General features: G+C 40.2%; 1 protein-coding gene across 1 annotated transcript; it reads right to left on the bottom strand.

Moving 5' to 3' along the window:
• Positions 1–7,051: 7,051 nt before the first annotated feature.
• On the bottom strand, positions 7,052–18,690 carry FAM199X (family with sequence similarity 199, X-linked). The gene is made up of 6 exons (XM_042825197.1): positions 18,501–18,690; positions 15,848–16,067; positions 13,566–13,715; positions 13,080–13,241; positions 11,712–11,972; positions 7,052–11,368 (listed from the first exon to the last, which is right to left on the bottom strand). Exons 1-6 carry the CDS (start codon positions 18,680–18,682, stop codon positions 11,198–11,200), a joined length of 1,146 nt encoding a protein of 381 aa, XP_042681131.1. The 5' UTR covers positions 18,683–18,690; the 3' UTR covers positions 7,052–11,197.
• Between the last annotated feature and the right edge of the window lie 138 nt (positions 18,691–18,828).

Genomic DNA, 18,828 nt, shown 5'->3' with positions numbered 1-18,828 from the left:
TGGTGCTGCAACACTGACTGCTGTAGAAAGACATCTGAAGAAAGAGACTTTACTTTGAACACAACAGCTGAAATGTAGAAGAGGAATAGCAAAAGACAAGAGCACTGCCAACAGTTAAGGCACAGGAGTGTGGCATCACTCGTGAGACATCAGGCATCTCCTTTCCAGACCAAGTCTCTATTTGCTGGACTGGGAAAGGAGATCTTTGCCATCATGACATTGTTGAATAGGGAAGGCTATAAAAAAAAAAAGTTTTTAATGTGTTCATTCCATTTTTTGAGCAATGCAAGTCTTAGCAAAGAACAATATAGTTCTTTTCAGACTTCTTTAATCTAACGAAAGTAAACATGAAGGGTTTCCCATATTTCTTAACACAGAGCCATTAACAGAATAATTCCTAAAGATGACGACTATCACTTTCCATAAACACTTTGTCAGAGCATTTTCAGAAAAGTCATTCTGAAGGCATCTAACTAGGAATGTCATAACAACATGGCAAACTAGAAGTAACGGGCAACAGTCGGGTTTACTTTGCAAAATACAGAGTTGAGAGTATTGTTAACTTACACAGACAGCCCTAGAAAAATAATAATAACAGAAGCAACTACAATAAATATAATTTTTAGGGTTAAATTAATTTGCTTTTAATTTGTTTTTTGCACACAATCATCGCCATAAATGTTTTGGCTTGATCAAGTAGAACAACTAGTTCTCAAAGAAGGGAACATTTATCAAAAAAATTATTCTTTTGTGTGGTCTAACTTCTGTTTTAGATAAACTGACATCGTAAGTCCTTTAACAACAGCACTGCTCAGCTGTATTCCCAATCCCACATTGACAACCCAGCAATTCTCTGAATGCAGAGAAGATAAATGGAGTTAATGCCACTAAACAAACATGACATTTTTGTTGTACCGTGATCACAGATGAGTCACTAAGTAAAATGATTAATCACAAATCAATGTTACTAGGCTCATTTAGAGATGATTCTCCCTTTGCAAAGCAGGTAGAAGCTCTAAATTTATAGGCTAATGAGTTTATTCTAGCTGTAGCAGTCTTGTTATTGGTCTTCAGCATCAGAGTCCGCAGGAAATTCGTGCGCAATTAAGCTAAAGTGATGACCTCCTTATACACAGTTTGGCACTCTTTTATCAGATAGTGTCCTGTGCAAATATATAAATGAATTGAAGCATTACATAGAAATTACAGCTAATGCAATACCAAGAAAAACAGACATACTCCAGAATTTTAATACATATGCCAATAAGGTATCTCGACCATAAATTACACTCATTTTATCTGCCTGCAAATGGGTTTATCTGTCCACAAATGGGTTTGTACTGAGATTTTAGACTGCTTCATTTTTGGTTGGCTAACATTTGTAACTTCTACAAACAGTTTTATGAGCTAAATTGTTTCAGGAGGAAGTACATGGACTTTTGTTGAGCAACGTGTTTATAAGTCATACATATACTGTGAATACTTTCTATTTGGTAAATAAATTCACCTTATTAACTACTTCACAGAAAAAAAAAGTTCTTTCAAGCTTCATAAAGATTTGTTGGCACCATAGCACCTTTTTATTCACATTTCATTTAATGAAATTAAATACTTGCATGTGCTTACACATGTATCTATCTGCCTCCTAAATCTGCCAATATAAATTGTTTCTGGAGTGATTGCTTGTAAAAAATGGGTAATTTTCCAAGGCAAAAGATCTTAACCAAGCCTACATCCGATAGGCCCTGGAACCCTGTACTGCCAGACAGGGTCTATTGCAAGCAGAGTTGGCTCAACATCAGATATGATTTAAAGAATGTTAAATGAATATGTGACAGTTCGATCGATTACCGAGCAAAGTTGATCACTGAAGTTGAACACAGGAGACATCATATCTGAAAAGTGATCTAAACTACATCCAACAGTGTTGTGCACTCATGAAAGTTAGCCAGCTGTTAAAAGGAACTTGATTCAGCTCTTCCTTGGTTCCTAGTACTAAAAAAAAAGAAAAAAAAAAAAAAACCAAACAGGACAAGAAAGTGAAACAAAACCCCACAACTAATCATTTTCTACATTGAAAAAAGGAAGCAGGGAATAAATCAAGTGCCTTTTAACTACCTAAGAATGGCAACAAATACAAAGAAATGAGAATTACTTAAACAAGTAGGAAGGTCTATGATTAATTAAAAAACATCTTTTCAGTAACTCCTAAGCAGTCTTCATGACCGCCATGCTGCACTTATTTTCAGGAAATGTAGACAGGAACTAGATAACAAGAAATACAAGACAGTTATGTAGGCTTTTAGGAAGCCTATGTGTATCACACTGTGGAAGGTCTGTAACTAATCGTGTTCCCCAGGAGTCAGTGCTGGGTCCAGTCTTGTTCAGCATCTTCATCAGCAACCTGGAGGAAGGGATAGATCCCACCCTCAGCAGGTTTGCTGATGATACAAAGCTGGGAGGAGTGGCTGACACACCTGAGGGCTGTGCTGCCATTCAGCGAGACCTGGACAGGCTGGAGAGCTGGGCAGAGAGGAACCTGACGAGGTTCAACAGGAGCAAGTGTAGAGTCTTGTACTTGGGGAGGAATCACTGCACACATCAGTACAAGTTAGGGTCTGACCTGCTGGAAAGAAGCTCTGCAGAGGAGGACCTGGGTGCCCTGGTGGATAAGCATTTGCCCATGATCCAGCAGTGTGCCCTGGTGGCCAAGAAGGCCAATGAGACATTGGTATCAAAAAGAGCACAGCCAACAGGGCAAGAGAAGTGATCCTCCCCCTCTGCTCTGCCCTGGTGAGGCTACATCTGGATCACTGTGTTCAGATCTGGGCTCCTCACTTCAAAAGAGACAGGGATCTTCTAGAAAGACTTCAGTGAGGGCCACAAAGATGATGAAGGGCCTGGAGCATCTTCAGCACAAAGAAAGGTTGAGAGACCTGGAGCTGTTCAGCCTGGAGAAGGCCAAGAGGGATCTCATCACTATTTATAAATAACTGAAGTGTGGAAGTCAAGCTATGGGAGCGGATTCTTCCTTGTAGCAAGCAACAATAGAACAAGGGGCAAGAGGCAGAGACTGGAACACAAGGAAGAACTTTACCATGAGAATGACAGAGCAGCAGAACAGGCTGCTCAGAAAGGTGGAGTCTCCCTATCTAGAGATATTCAAGACCCACCCAGACACCTTACCTGTGCAACCTGCTGTAGGGAACCTGCTCTATAAGGGGGTTGGACTCGATCTCTAAAGGTTTTTCCCAACCCCCACAGTTCTGTGATTCTGTTAAAGCTCTTTACTCTGCAATCATCATTTAAAGGTTTACTCCCTTTCAAAATCAGCCAGGCACACATTTTCCCTACGAGAGAAATTCCAGAATGACCAGAATCTGCTACTGAGAGCCCAGGAAGGAAGTCTCCACAGCAGCCACCTTACGGATAGGCAGCTAGGCAGATGTTGCAGTGCTATTCTGAACTCGGCATCTTAGCTTTCAGACCATTTGCTCTGTAATTTTTCCCATACATAAACAGCAATAAGCAATGCATTCACAAGAAACTGCACACTGTAGTCACAGCAGAACCAAGCGCCCTTCAGGTCAGTTCTCCATCTTGAAATGAAAAGTGCATTTGAGCAGCATCACATCAACTGTCCCACAGCAGATGTAGCATACAGCTCCTAGACATGAGGCAGCTTGTATTTGGAAGATATACTGGCACAGTGCAACTCATTAAAGGTGTTAGACTCAGATGACAACATTTAACCAATCAATACAGTCAGAAACATCCCTTCTTGCAAGCAGTCAGGAGAAACACCCATGTTTCTGAGCACTTCCAAGCCCAGGATTTTCTCAGCACTAGGCAATGATACCAGTCCTCCTGACAGTGAAAAAACAGTGGCCAAGTATGCTGTGAAGGTGAATGCTAGTAGGTCACGGGATTTGCAAGACGCTGCTTTCCTATGAGAAGCACTTACAGAAAGAAGCTGCACTTCCTTACAGGAGCTCAGTGGACACAAGGACCAGAAATACACTTGCAACAAGAAGTCTCAGATCACCCACAACCAGTCAGCACACAAGGCCTAACAACAACAGTTTTCCAACTGATTGTGAGAACGCATCTCTCTGCTAAGGTATTTTGATGATTTTGAATCAAAGAACTATATATATAACCTACAGATATTTACATACATTTAAATATTTCTGTTAACTTATAGTGGCAGGTAAGGTGTAGCTGGTTTCACTAATGCCTTGCTTACAGTTGCTCTGCTTTTGGATTTGTGTGGAGCACTGCTGTAAGGCTTCTGTATCTGATAATGGCTTATGTACTTCTATTGATATAAATGGCTCTCGAGAAAGAGCCACACACTGAACAAACATTTGCCTAAATAAGTATTTCATTCAGTGACTAGAACTTGCATTTCTCTTTGCATTTTCTCAGTGTCTTCCTAACCCTGTATGAGGCCAATAAAAGCTTGGCTTCAATAATGAACCTGAGATTCCAAGGAGAGGTCCTCACATTCTCTCTGTTGTAAAGTCCATTAGTGAGCTTTTTAGCACTAGCAAGAACTGTCAGACAAGCAGAGGAAAAAAAATAAATGAAAACTTCACTACAGAACAGCTCCAGCTGAAGCAGCACTTTCCTCTGCTCCAAAGGAAGCCCCAAAGCCCCATGCAGAAGGTATTACTCTAAAAAATAATGGCACAACTACATGTTCTCCCTGCTGCCTCCCGGTGATACAGTAGGCATCTATATGATGAGAATTAGTGCATTAAGAGCTGCCTGCTCATTTTCTGTCAGCACACAGTCTTACCAGGTGTAAAATCCACAGCTCACACTGAGGAAGGCTGAATGCAAAACCAATTGGGAAGTTTAAAGCAGTGGTACAGTATACAATCAGCTTCCTCCCCAGAATTACTACAAAATTTAATTCCCCTCATATTTTTTGTTTAAACAGGACGTAAAATAACAAAAAAAATCATTTGCTGCAAGCAATGCAAGCAGCTGGATTCTCGAGAACTACAATGGCTACAGTGCTCCCTCTGGTGGGACCGAGTGAATTAGTTATCTTCACTACGCATCAGTCACCTCCTAGACACATCCATTAATCTTTCTCCCACATAAACTACCCAGAAATGCAGCAGGTACTTACACCCAAGTAGCACTGGAGAGACTCCACAGCACAGCTAATCTACCACATTTTAGCTTCAGGAAAGTAGTCTGCATTACAAGAGACAAGCTGTCACACAAGTGATGCTGCTGATGGAAGCCTGTGCAAAGGAGCATAAAATGAGATTGCAGATCAGAAATGTGGATTTGAATTGAAATTCCAACTCAGCACCAACAAAACTATTTAGAAAAGATGGGTGTTCTGGAAGGGAGTGAAAAAAGTCTTCTATCTAATAGGACACAAGACACTGAAGCTCACATACAAAGGATCTCAGGGAACCAAATTATAGCTTCTTCTGTACTAGTAAATGTTTGGATAAAGCGTATAATGCAGGCCAGTAGCTAGAGAAGGCTGAAGACAGCAAGATCATATCCAGTGCTATCTTTTCCTAACAATTTAATAAAGGAAATTTATCAATTGGTTTATTTTGCCAGTGTGGAAATTTTGGTTCAACTTATGCCCAGGTCGTGCCTGGCCACCAAGCAAGACAAGTGAAACTTGTTACACGTGAGAGAAGGATAAATGAAGAAACATTTAAGTAGTGATAATGAGTTCCACAACACACAGTGTAACACACTCACTTCACAGTCAAACCAGAAAATCCATTACTGAGGTAACAGCTGAGTGGCTGAGCAATGAACTGCTACAATGGGACCTCCTGGGGAGGTTCAGGAGTCCACAGCACTGCAGCTCAGTGAGACCACCTGGTTCAGAAAACACAAGCAAAAGCTTCTGTGCAGCTTCTGGTTACCATCCATACAGCAACAAATCCTCAGTGTGAGTGAGCACCACAAGGAGCCAATGACCTTGGAAGCACTTCCATTCATTTTGCTGCAAAGTACTTTGCACGCTCACTCACCTTTGGGTAAAAGCATCCTATGAGCACAGCTGTTAAGTAAAGGCAAAGCACCACCACAGCAGTACCTTCACAGTTGTATTCTACATTCTCTCAGTCACACGCTCCACAATTACGGGTTTCTGACGTTTTGACAAGATTTGCTGTTATGTGTATTTCCATCCCCACCCACCCTCTACCATCCCACAATAAGTACAGAATTAGGCCGGTGAATTTTAGCTTTCTGAACACTGAGGAACACCAGTGAACCAGCTGTTCTCACCTCTTCAGAGAGTGCTTGTTTCCAGGGTGGGGGGGAAGAAGAGTAATTTTCATAATGCAACACACAAAACTCCAAGGTTGCTGAGACAGAGAATATGAAAGGAAGTTCAAAGACAAGACAGAACACACAGGCGGACAAGAGCATCCTCACAGTAGCCTACTCAAACTCTGCTTATTGCAAAGCCACCACCGTGTCCTGCCTGCTGCTGCACAGCCTGGTGTGCATCTCCAGTTTCTGGAATCTCCACCATACCTGCTTCACTGTAGCAGATGAGAACTGATTTACAATACAGACACGTATTCACCATGCATATGCCTTTAAGAGCACGATAGGCCAGGAGTTTATAAGGCAGTCTCGTTAGGGATTTTAAATATTACAGGATAGGTGATAGCTTGATGGCTACAGACACTGAGGATGACAGCAGAAGACAATCCAGTTATTGCCAGCAACAGAAGTGATCAGGTTTCCTACATCCAGGCCCACAGCTACATAGCATGCACCATATATCTCAAAAATCCTCCGGCACAGAAATCAGTAACAAAAGAGACAGTTTTCAATACAAAATACTTGGGTTATACAATTTGTAATTTTTTCCCCTAAGAAAGGATTCTGATCAAGTTTTATAGCCAAACTACTTTAGTTAGGGAGGGACTGCTGGGCCTTCTGTCAAAGAAAGAGTTTGCATGCTTCATTTTACTTCTTTCTCCATGAACAGTGAATATATAAACCCAATGTATGAATAACCCTGTTCTGAACAAGACATCACATAGTTTAATAACTTTGCTACGTCATCAGTTTTAATTCCAACCTGTATTCCAATATGCACATGACTATTTTCAAATACAACAAAAGTTTGAAGTAAACAGCATCAGTCATCAGCATGGCAATTGGTAAATCCTTCACAACTTCAGAAAAATCTCTATAAACATTGTGGGAAGTAGATACAGAATGTACATAAAACAGTTCTCTATACAAAAGTGCATCTTAGCAATAAAATTAGCAAAGAACCTGAAAAAAAGCCTCAATGTAAGCAGTACCACTTAAACTATACCATCCATCTCACCCCCCAACTCCAAAAAAAAAAAAAAAAAAAAAAAAAAAAAAAAAAAAAAAACTCACTTTCTCCTTGCTTTGGTTATTAACTGTATTCAAGGCTTCAACGTCACTTTTTTTAACTGAAGAATTTATTTATAATTTAGAAGTACTTTAAAGTTAGCCAGATGAGAGAGAATGCAGGTATGCTTAATCAGAGTTAATAGTCAAAACAGTCAAGCATTGAATATTATTAACATTTGCACTTAGAAGATTAATAATTGAACTTTGCCATTCTTAGATGGAAAACAGTGGTTAATTAGGTCCTTTCTGCACCCAAAAACCGCAAGATTCATAAGCACAAGAATCTTAAACCAATAAATCTAACATCAGCCATGAAAAACTGGCTTATGAGAATGAACCTCAAGAGCCCCAGAACAGCCAGGTTTGTTAGTATTTAGAGACCAACACACCAACTGAATTCAAAGCTCAAAGAGCATTAAGAAAAAAGGAATGGCTTCAGGCCATTCAGCATAGATGAACGGTAAATATTGCCATTTTATATGCTTCTATACCATATATGTGCTCTGTTGTAAATGCATATGAATAAATTCAAATAGCTGTGGTGGGGTTTTGTTTTTTGTTTTTTTTTTTTTTTCTTCCATTTTTCCCCCAAAGAACGACCATGATCTTCACAGGTTTCAAACCACAGTATGAAAACTAAAAGTTAAACCTAGGAAAGCCTTGCAAACACCTTGATTGCTCCTTAGTAAGCACCCCTTACTCAGCATATGCTCTTTTAATCAGCTTCCCACATAAAGAAAAATAGTTCATGTCTTAACAAAGGGCAACATCAGATACACACACAGATTAGACAGGTTTGTCAGGCAGCTAGCTTTCTTCCTTATAGTTAAAATTATATTAGAAAAGAATGTTCTCTATTGTTTACAGTCTTATTGCAATCAGACTTTCAGTGCTCCTTCTAAGCCTTTTTAGAGAAAAAGTTACCATGGAAGCAAACCATTAATGTTACACAGCTTAAATAATTACATTTGTATTACAGTGGGTACAAAGCACATAGTTGCACAGCTTCAGTACCATGGAGCAATACATCTATTATTTTTTTTCCCCCTATGTGTCTCTATTCTGCTTTTAAAGACATTTTTCTTCAATGAAGGAAACGTAGAGTTTTGCTGTTGGTTTTTCTTCTTTAGACACACTACAAAATAAGTCTGAATTTTAACAGTCTACTGTTGTTCTGCACCTATCTGAACCCAGCAAGCTGTAGATAGCCTCCTGTAAAAACAAAGCAGCAGCTGCAGTGGCTGAACACTTGAAACAGCAAGATGAGGTTTAACAACAATTTCAATGACTAACGCAATAAGAATCCAATACTAATTTTAAGCATACAGTATTTTGCAGAATCTGAGAACAACACCTCTCCTCTCACCCCTACTCAAAATTAGGGTGTCATTAGAAACTAAGAAGGATGCAAAAACAGAAGTGCACATAGAAGTATATGATACAGTCCGAATCCCACAGCTATTCCTAGTGCAATTCTCAGAGATGCCAAGTACTTAGCACAGAGGTAAGCAAGCAGTCATGAAGGATCTGATCAGAGCATTCCTAGTTTTGTATTCTTAGGTTAAAATCACTCTGGAACCACAAGATCACAGAGCTGTAAGTTGGCACCCCTGTAAGCCCATACTTTTATGTCCATTTGTCTGAACTGAAGCAACAGAAGCATCCAGCTGGAGAAGACCTACCCCAACCAGCTACCATGGCACCAGGAACTTTTCTCCAATGCAGCAGGTGAGTAATCAGAACAATTTAATCACTTGGATTAATTTGCACTCACTTAGGATCAAGCTGGAAATACTATCCTCTCTCATTTAATAACCTCGGGAAGCAAGCAGACAGGTATCAAAACAAGGAGTTCCAGCTCTCAACACAGCCTGAGGAATTTAAACTCTGAAAGGCTACTGAGACAGACTAAAATGACACCCCTCAAACTCCATCGCCCTGAGGCACTGCATCCTTGTATGCCACTAAAAACTTCTTAGTATTATTTCTACAGAAGGAAGAGAGGTATCAACCAGTTATAGAGCAGTGCAAGTGAATACTGACAGGAAACAGCCACTTCTGGTTAGCAGCCAAATGATGGGCAATACAGAGTAGCTAACATCCAAGTTTAAAATGACATTACACAGCTTTTTTTAATCAATGGCTAAGTCTGGCAGCAGTGAGAGTGACAAAGTCCACATGTACTAGTTAGAGAATGGACCTCACTTGTATCTCACCAAAGCCCTTTCAGAAGCCATTGTTCAGATATTTATTTCAGGGCCATAGGGAATGCCACCCCTAAAATTAAGATACTTGAGCTGTCACAGCAAACAAGTATGTGTAAGACATGCAAAATGAGCGAGCAAGTCACCCCAAACCTATATAAAGTGGACTGTGCAATTCTGCAGGATTGGGCTACATGCTGAACTTACAGGCACCTGTGACCACGTTGAACTCATCAGTTAATGAGAGCAAAATGAAAGCAGTAAAGCATTAGTATTAAAAAAAAAAGAAAAAAAAAAATCACCTTCTGAACTCAGAATTAGAAAATGCTTTTATAGCCCCTTACGTTTCACACTGAAATTTAAAAGTATCAATTTTATCTCAGGTGCTGGTGGAAAGAATATCGTAACCATTAGTTCCAAGGCAAGGACAGAAGTTGCTTTACAAATAGTCATGATGAGGAAACAGGTTAAATCTACTACTTCTACCTCCCCACCTGTCATCTGAATTTTAAGAGATACTTCAAAAGCAGGATGCTGAAGCACATTCGGAACAGCGCAGCAACTCACACAGAAGACTCAATCCTCAGCTAGGGGGCAAGTATAGTAAGCATATAACTAAAAAAGCAGAGCTGTTGTCTATGCCTAAGCTTTCTTGCCTACAAGATGAATTTAGATATAAATTTAGAAATAAAGGAAAAAGAGACACCAAAGCTGTGCGCCTCTTGTTTGCAAGTCTGTTTCCAGTAGCATTTTTAACTATTCTAAAAAGGGTCCTAGACAACTTTAATAAAGATTAATGTACTTTTAATGCATAACAGTATTGCATTTAAATCTCTTTACAGCAATCCTTGGGATGTACTGGTCAACCTTTACTATTGATCAGACTTAGACACTGAGCTGCAAAATAATTTTTTAAAGACTAAGTTTGCAAATTGTATTTTTTTTTTGTCTTTTTTCTTTTTCTTAAACCTACCTGCTTCCTAAACAACTATACAATTAGGCATTATTTATGTACACAGATTTTCTGCTTTAGAAGTCCTGCTTCTTACTTTCTATGTACTTTGAGGTAATCAGCAACTATTAGCAATGGGATTTATCACAATATTTTGATTTTGTATTATCCAACAGAAAGACTAAAGAAAGCCTTACAGAATTCAAGTCTGTTTGGTACCATCCCACTCACCCCCTCCCCCAAGCTAAACAACTTTCCTAGCAGGAAAGAAAGAGACAAAACCAGCCAAGTTTAATAACACAAACTATGAAAACAAAAAATGCTGGAATATAGAACTGCACACTTAGTGTCATCCATAAGCATCCCTAGGTATGTGCCTTGCAAGAAAGTAGCATGTTAGCCAAGTTCAGTTTTCCGTAACAACTATCTATCAGCAGCTTTTCAGAAGTCAATTAAGTTTCTGAAGTCTTACTTGCAAAATTAAATCTCAAAAAGCTGAAGTTACTCAACTCTTAGAACATCTTACAAAAATTATACTTGAGGAAAGACCTGGTTTATACTGTTAACGTTAATCAAAATTTGGTCAAGAAATACATGTAAACAATAATACATTTAAGGCTTAGAAAGAACACTGATAATTTCACCCCTGTCACATTAAAACATCCACATCTCCTTCATGGTCCTCTTCAGTCACTTTTAAAGAGAGCACTTCTTCATTAAGAAATAATCCACTCAGTCTTTCCTTACGAGCTTGTCTCTGCTCTTTCAGCTGTCTCTTGCGTAAGGCTTTTTGCTGTAATTTCCGCTGCTTGGAACGTTTCTGTCAAAATACAGACAACAGACAAAAATGAGATGTTGTTCAGCATATTATTTAGCAACTTTAAAGGTGGCTTCTATGCTAAATGGTATATTAAGGTCTGGTCTGAAAAAACTTAATGAAGCTAGATAAATCATTGAACTCTCACTCACCTTACCCAAAAGTAATCAGATGACCTACTCTACAGATGTCATGCCAGAAGAAATGGCCAGTACTGACTTGCCTAAATAACATCAGCAGATCCACAGTTACTAAACACATCCTTTCATGTTCCACTTAGGATCAATTAAGCAACAGTAGTAAGATACAAAGCTTAAAACATATGTGTGTAATTAGAAACTTTTACTTTTGAATCCCGGATTCTTTCTGCAGCGCTTGCAGACAAATTACTGTCGCTGTGTGCTCGACTCATGTTGGCACTTGAATTTGAAGCAGAGTTAGCAACACTGGAACCACTGCTGCTCGCCGAGCTGACCATGCTGGCGCTGCTGCTGCTGACGCTGGCACCACTCACACCACTGGTACTGGCACAACTGTAGCTGCTCCTCTTCCAGTTTTCCCTTGCAGATCGCTGACGAGGTCCATGTTCTTTGATATAGTTTCTCACCTTTGGAAAAGATGCAATAGAATTAGTAAAGCTTGATAAATACTGCACTGAGACACACCTTTGCATGTAAAAGAAACCAAACTGCCTATCAGTAACGATGAACAAGTTCAGCTAATCTCTTAGAACATTTTGCCGTGGCTGCTTAAATCTTAAGTCACCTTACAATCACCAAGAGAACTAACCTAACTATGTATTACCCTCATTGCAGAAAGAAGAAAAATGAGTAACAAGGTTCTGTTTACCTTCTCTTCTGCTCATTCCCCTCGGTTTTCAAGTTACAGTAATAACACAAAACAGAAATGCCAGTAAAGTTCATCTGAACTAAAATGTTTACCCAAGTATTTAAACCATTTATTTTGCTACATACAATCAAAAAAAGGAGAAGTAGTACTTTAAGATGATACTTATCTTGAAGCATAAAGTAGCCCAAATCCACCAGAGTGGTGATTGTTTACCCTTTTCAATCCTTACATTTACCCTGTTTACCCTTTTCAATCTTTACATTCATCACAATCACAAACACAGAGCAACACACAGGAGCTCAGCCTGCCAGGATTCTGCATCTCTTCCCAACAATACCTCACAACATAACAGGCTAAGCAGGCAGTAGCACATACCTACCATACCAACCAGTCACCATTCTTCTTAGAATCTGTATTTTGTAACATCTTTAAAATATATTGGTTTATATCTTTTTACATTAAGTTTACAGACTCCTCCTTAAGGAGAGGATTACTTCTCCCTCTAATTCCTTTGAATCTGAAATACTTATTCATGTTCTCTTGGTAAATTCATCTCCACAACCAGTCAGCAGTCATGAAACTGAATCAGCTTTGTCATAAGCAGTACTGGTTAACTCATTACACACATGCCAGCATTTCAGAACTGACTGCTAGACTTCTAACAAATACACGACCAGTCTTTTATGTAAGTTTAATACATATAATACATTTTTGAATTGGTTTCCTTCTTGACAGCACTAGTCTATTTCCTTGTACGTTACAATGACAGAGAAGAATTGATCACGACTCTAAGAGTTTGCAAGACAAAACAGATGCTAGAGGAACTGAAAAAACCAAAAAGGCATACATACAAACCTTAACTCACCTGTTTCAATTTTTCATCTGTGAGACAGTTTAGCTCAATAATGAATTCACTATCTGTAGGGGATATCTGAGCAGTAGGGTCAATAATTTTGATAATGTCAAGTTGCTCTCGAAGGCCCATCTCTGTACTGACTTTGCGACTTAAATATTCAATATATTCAACCTACAACCCAAAGAAAAGCAAGTAATTTTTGAAGTGTACTAATTTTAACAAAAGAAAAAAAAAAAAAGACCATCAGAATAAAATGTTCTCAAATATTGCTTCCTGTGATCCTTGGCTCACTGAGAATCTGCAAAAACTCAAGGTAAAAGCTTGAGAACATGCAAAACTAGCCATTATGGTTGCAAAAGACAAGATTTAATGCCAAGAACCAAATAATACTGAAAATAGTTGTGTTTACACCTACACAACCACTACGTCTTTAAAGCCATTGCATTGATTCTTCTCTATCTTGCAGTTCTCATGTATGGAAAGAGTTAATTTCACCTGTTCATCGTTTGTCATTGCACTCCATGGAAGTTCATCAAGATTCCTATGCTTGTTTTTCTTTCTCGGAAGCAGACATGGAGAGCTTGGAATACTAGGTATAACATCAGAAAGTACATCACTCCCACTTGTAATGTCACTGCCAGGCAGCTTGTAATATGCAAGAGAAAGAACAAAGCCTTAGAATACAGCAGACACATTTACAGTCATTCCAACACAATCAACAATTCAAAACAGAGTCAAATTAGCAAACCATTATTATCTGTATGCTCTAACAACTACCTAATAATTACTGAAAAACCTACAGTACTTCTTTAGCCTTTCTGCAATCTGCAAGCACAGCAAACTCAAATCACACTACTCTCAACATAGACCTCTTTTTTTTTTTTTTTTAAATTACATTTAAATAAGAACAGAATGATGTGGCATTTCAGTATTTCCCTTCTCTCACTGTAAATTGCCCATTACATTCTAAAGCCAAACCTCACATACTTACTTTAGGAAAGGTCTCTTCAGAGTAGGTCTGTAATTTATACCACATCCCATAATTACATGATACAACTGAATTAAAATTGTCACTTTCCTGGAAGCAACTGCAAAATGTTAGCTAACTTCATATGTACAACTGACATATAATTTCTGAATGCTTTTCCAGTTACAGTGTGACAGCTGGACTACTCAGACTCAGACTGTGCCAGAGAACACTGCACAAAACTGCAAAAGTCTTTCAAAAATGGTACAAGTTGAATCAATCATGTCTCTGAAAAAAAGGCTTGTTAAAAAAAAGCTGGTTACTAATCAAACATGTTGTCAGCTAACTAAGATGTGAGAAATTCCTTCTTTTCAAAACAAACCCCCAGTTCATCAGGCAACTAAAATTTCACTCCTCTGCAAAACACTGAATCATTGGGATCCAACCAAAATTGCTCCTCCAGGCTGCACTACACACTTGTAACTTCAAAACCTACAGACACTAACAGACAAAAGTAGTAAGAAATTCAGAGCAAATTTCAGTCCATGTTATCTTATGCTTATTTGAATCTTTCAGAACAGAATTTGTACTTTCTTAAAAGCTGTATTCAGTCCCTATGCTGCATTTACAAGATGCTTTGTCTAAGCTTTATGACAAAACAAACACATTCTTCAATGTATTCTGATGCACAACATTTCCTATTTCAAAGTTATGCACACATTAGAAGTTGATTTAAGTCTACAAAACAAGAAGATTTAAGTGCTGGAGTATTGCACCCAGGCCTAAGGCCCCCCAATACAAGAAGCACCTGGAACACAACCACAAAAGGGTCACAAGGATGCTCAGAGGACTCAGAGAGCACCTCTCATATGAAAGCAGGCTGAGGGAGTTGGGCTTGTTTAGCTTGGAAAAGACTCTGGAGAGACCTCACTGCAGCCTTCCAGTGCTCCTGTTATAAACAGGAGGGAGACTGTGATAGTGATGGGACAAGGGAAAATGGCTTTAAATCAAACGAAGGGGAGATTTAGGTTAGATATTAGGAGGAAATTTTTTACTCAGAGGTGGTTGAGGCACTGGTACTGCTGCCCAGAGAAGCTTTGAATGCCCCGTCCCCGCAGGTGCTCAGGGCTGGGCTGGATGGGGCTCTGGGCAGTTTGAGCTGGGGAGAGGGGGCAACCTGCAGACAGAAAGAAGTTGGAACTGTGTGGATTTTAAGGTCCTTTCCTACCCAAGCCACACTGTGATTATATGATACCATTAAAAGACTGATAAAATAGTAAGACCAAACTAGACCACATTATATACAGACTAGAAAAAAAAACTGTTCAGTTTTCCACATCCAGGGAAGACAAAGAGAGCTCCTAAATTTAACCCCCCAAAAAAAGGAAATAGGCTATAGCAAGACTTCTGCACTTTATCAAGCTGCCAGCTCGATTTCCACAGAAGACTCAAGATGGCCAAGTCAGTGAAAACAGACACACAGATCTGGTCATACAACACCTGCTGGGCAGACCCTTAAGACATAACTTGTAGCTGTGAGGTTATTTCCTGTATGTTGCTCACAAAGAAACCATAATATGTAACCACTCATCTCTGAGGAGCCAACTTTCAGACTCTCCTCCAGACTAAGTACTCTGGGACAAAATGGAACAAAACGTTCTCCTTATCACTGAAGATTCAGTTATCTGCTCCTAGGTTTCAGCAGTTATCAAGGAAAGAAAAACATGGAGGATTTTTCACTGAAAGCAAAATCCAGCCCTTAATAACCTATATAGAATTTTACATTTACAGAGGAACATTTACAGTTTACCTGCCATTCAAACTCGCTGTCTGACCAGTCCCAGTATGTGCTGATAGAGGAAGAGACATCACTGCAGACACTGCCTTCAGGGAACAAATCAAAAGAGGTGAACTCCTGGTCATCCAGCAGAGAATAGCAGTCATCTTGGTCGCCAACTGAAACCGAGGAGAACAACTCCTCACTGCACTCTGAGCTGGCCACGCTAGTTCCACAAGAAGTCAGGTTCCATCTGTAAAGCAGGACAAAACAATCAGGAGGCAGCAACTATATTGCCATCACGTGTCCTGAAAAACGTTTAGTTCCCCTAGGGCTCAAAACATTAACCCTGCTTTGCTTGTCAGCAACATGACTGCATTCACATTGAAATACATTTTAATTATTTAAATGCAAGAAACCTATTTTTTTCAATATTTTAAAAGGTCCATTAACAACAGAAAACAGCAAGGCAAAAATCCAAAGATATTTATATTTTCATTGTAAAGTGTTAACGCTTTCTATCTCAGAATGACGAATCCCACAGCATGTACATTTTTTGCCTGTTTTATTTTAATTTTTAATATACTAAAGTTTCCTAAAACTATCACAAAAACTGAAATAAGAAAATCTAAGGAGGAAATCAATTAACCTTTTGGAATGTACAATACTCACTAATCTACATTCCAAATTAGAGTCAAGAAGTAGTTCTAGGATGACAATCCCATACAAAACTAATATTTAACTGGCAATGTAGCATAGAGATAGATGAGGCTTCGTTATTCACTGTTTTGAACTCTGAATGGCAAAAACAGACACATCCAATGAACATGTTGTTACAATTAAGTACAAGATGGAAACCTGACGTATGAAAACGCTGCTAAGCCAGATCAAAACACCTTTTTCCTCATAATTTCTTTAAAAAGAGAGTTAACGTTGCTGCTGAATAAAACGACTGAAGACTCAGATTTCACAGAATGTATTTCCTGGGAACAAGTCAGAATTTAACAAGCTCACAAAACCAGCCTCCATCTCTGGATTTATATTACACACTGGTAAAAACTAGGTCGAGACAACTGTGAGTCAGCACAGCTTTGCAATACAGCCAAAGCTATTTGCAAAAGCTTTTAAAATTCACCATGCAAACACGCACAATAAGTTGTCATTCTATCAGTATACGCACTTCAGTCTGGCCAACCAGAGAAAACACTTTCTTACCCAATTGCAAAAGCTGAGCAGTGCCATAATGCAGACAGGCTGCTCCCCACCACCATTATTTATGCTGCATACTGGCTGGCTGTTTGCAGTGGACTCACTTCACATCTATTTGGCAAGTATGAATTCATCCGACATCAAAGGCATTCCACAAAGTTCCCTTTTAGAGGATCCATGAGATCCTACTCTCCCTTTCTGCAACCCTTACCCATGTGCTATTTCACACTGGTACAGACCTTTGCAGGCAGGATAATCAATCCGTGTATAATAGAAGAGAGGTGATAACAACATAATTCTGAACATCGCAATTTCAATATTCATTAAACACTGAGGAAAGGAGGGAGAGCAGAGAGTTTTTAGACCTACCAAAGCACAGGGAGAGGTACAGGCACTCTAACACTAACCAACCATGCAGGCACCGCAGGTGTGCTGTAGCACCACTGCAGGTGTAGGCCGTCATCTCACACACAGGGAGCCTGCTCTACCTGCTGGGATAAAGCAGGTGAAAAAGAAGGGGCTACTGCTTTACAATGACTTGTGGCTTTAAAACATGGAAAGCCCTTGAGAGCAACAGTTAAACCCAACACAACACAGCACTGACTCAAAATGACTTTTGTACCTGAGTTTGTAAAATGAGCAACACTGAAGACAACACTCAGAAAGCACAGGCCCACAAAAAGAGAAACATGAAACAAATGCATGGTATCCCCCAAGCCAGCATTTAGTCCACAAATACCAAGCATCTTACCATTCTTGTCACTGTTAGGTCTTAAAATAAAATCACTGTATCACAACAACTATTTGATCAGTGTTTCTCATACTGAATCATTTAAAAACCAATAATTAAGAAACTGCCTCTTTGAAAAACACTGTTGAAGTATTATTTCACACTTCACATTGTCACTTCACACAAATTCACTTGAGAGACTGTTTATTCGTAATGCTGTAGTAGAAACACTAACAACCAGTGCAAGCCTTTTGTAACACTGGAATGGGAACTAAAACTACCACACACCTGCCAAAGGCTGAAGTCTCACAAACAATTCTCGTAAAAGATACAGCTGCACTCAAATTTAGTTCCACACATACTCACACGTGAAATTAGGCAAGCAGGGCTGCTTGGCTTTTATTTTTCAAGTACAACCGGTTTCTTTAGAACAAGCCATCTCCACGAACTACAGACCGAAGGATTTTCCCTTAATTAGCAGCACAGGATGGGATCACTACAGTCACCGAGCTCCTGACTCACTCGCAACCTCCGGAGGCTTGCTGGTGTCCACGCCTCTGCCGATTTGAATTACAACCACCACAGCTCACCCCAGGTGCCCGCTCACAGCGCTTTTAAAAAAAAAAAAAATCGGGAAGAACCCGCGCGCCTCAAAGCCCAGCAGAGCCCACAGCTACGCGGCTGCCCCGGCCCGCACAGAACGGGGCACAGCCTCAGTGCCCGGGCAGCGCGTCTCGCCCCACAGACCTGTTGGAGTGGAAGCGGTGCAGCGGGTCGGTGCGGTGGCAGGACGAGAGCTGGCAACCGAAGTCGCTGACGTCCAGGCACCCCTCCTCACTCAGGCTCCCGCCCCGCGGAGGGTGCTGGTGCGAAAGGAGCGGGCACGGCTCGTCAGGGGCCAGGAACTTCTCGTACAGCTCTTCGGTCATGGCGGCGGGCAGGCGGGCGGGCGCCTCACGCACGCAGAGGCCGAGCCGCAGGCGCCGCCATGAGCGGCCGCCGGCCGGAAGTGACGGGGCGCCGGCCGGCCAACTTCCGGCGCGCCGCCACAGTGCAGCGCCCCCCACCGTGCTGG

Source organism: Centrocercus urophasianus, unplaced genomic scaffold (assembly GCF_019232065.1).
Source record: "Centrocercus urophasianus isolate 14NV4802_14NV808 unplaced genomic scaffold, USGS_Curo_1.0 seq_24, whole genome shotgun sequence".
Lineage (NCBI taxonomy): Eukaryota > Metazoa > Chordata > Aves > Galliformes > Phasianidae > Centrocercus > Centrocercus urophasianus.
This window is presented reverse-complemented; position numbering and strand designations above follow the sequence as displayed.

Bases quoted from the DNA above. Each gene is read 5' to 3' on its own strand.
- FAM199X (XM_042825197.1), bottom strand. From the start codon at position 18,682: ATGACCGAAGAGCTGTACGAGAAGTTCCTGGCCCCTGACGAGCCGTGC. The intron at 16,068-18,500 runs GTCTGTGGGGCG...CCTGCTTTACAG, and splicing joins CACCGCTTCCACTCCAACAG to ATGGAACCTGACTTCTTGTG. The intron at 11,369-11,711 runs GTAAAAGTTTCT...GTATTTTGACAG, and splicing joins AAAGAATCCGGGATTCAAAA to AAACGTTCCAAGCAGCGGAA.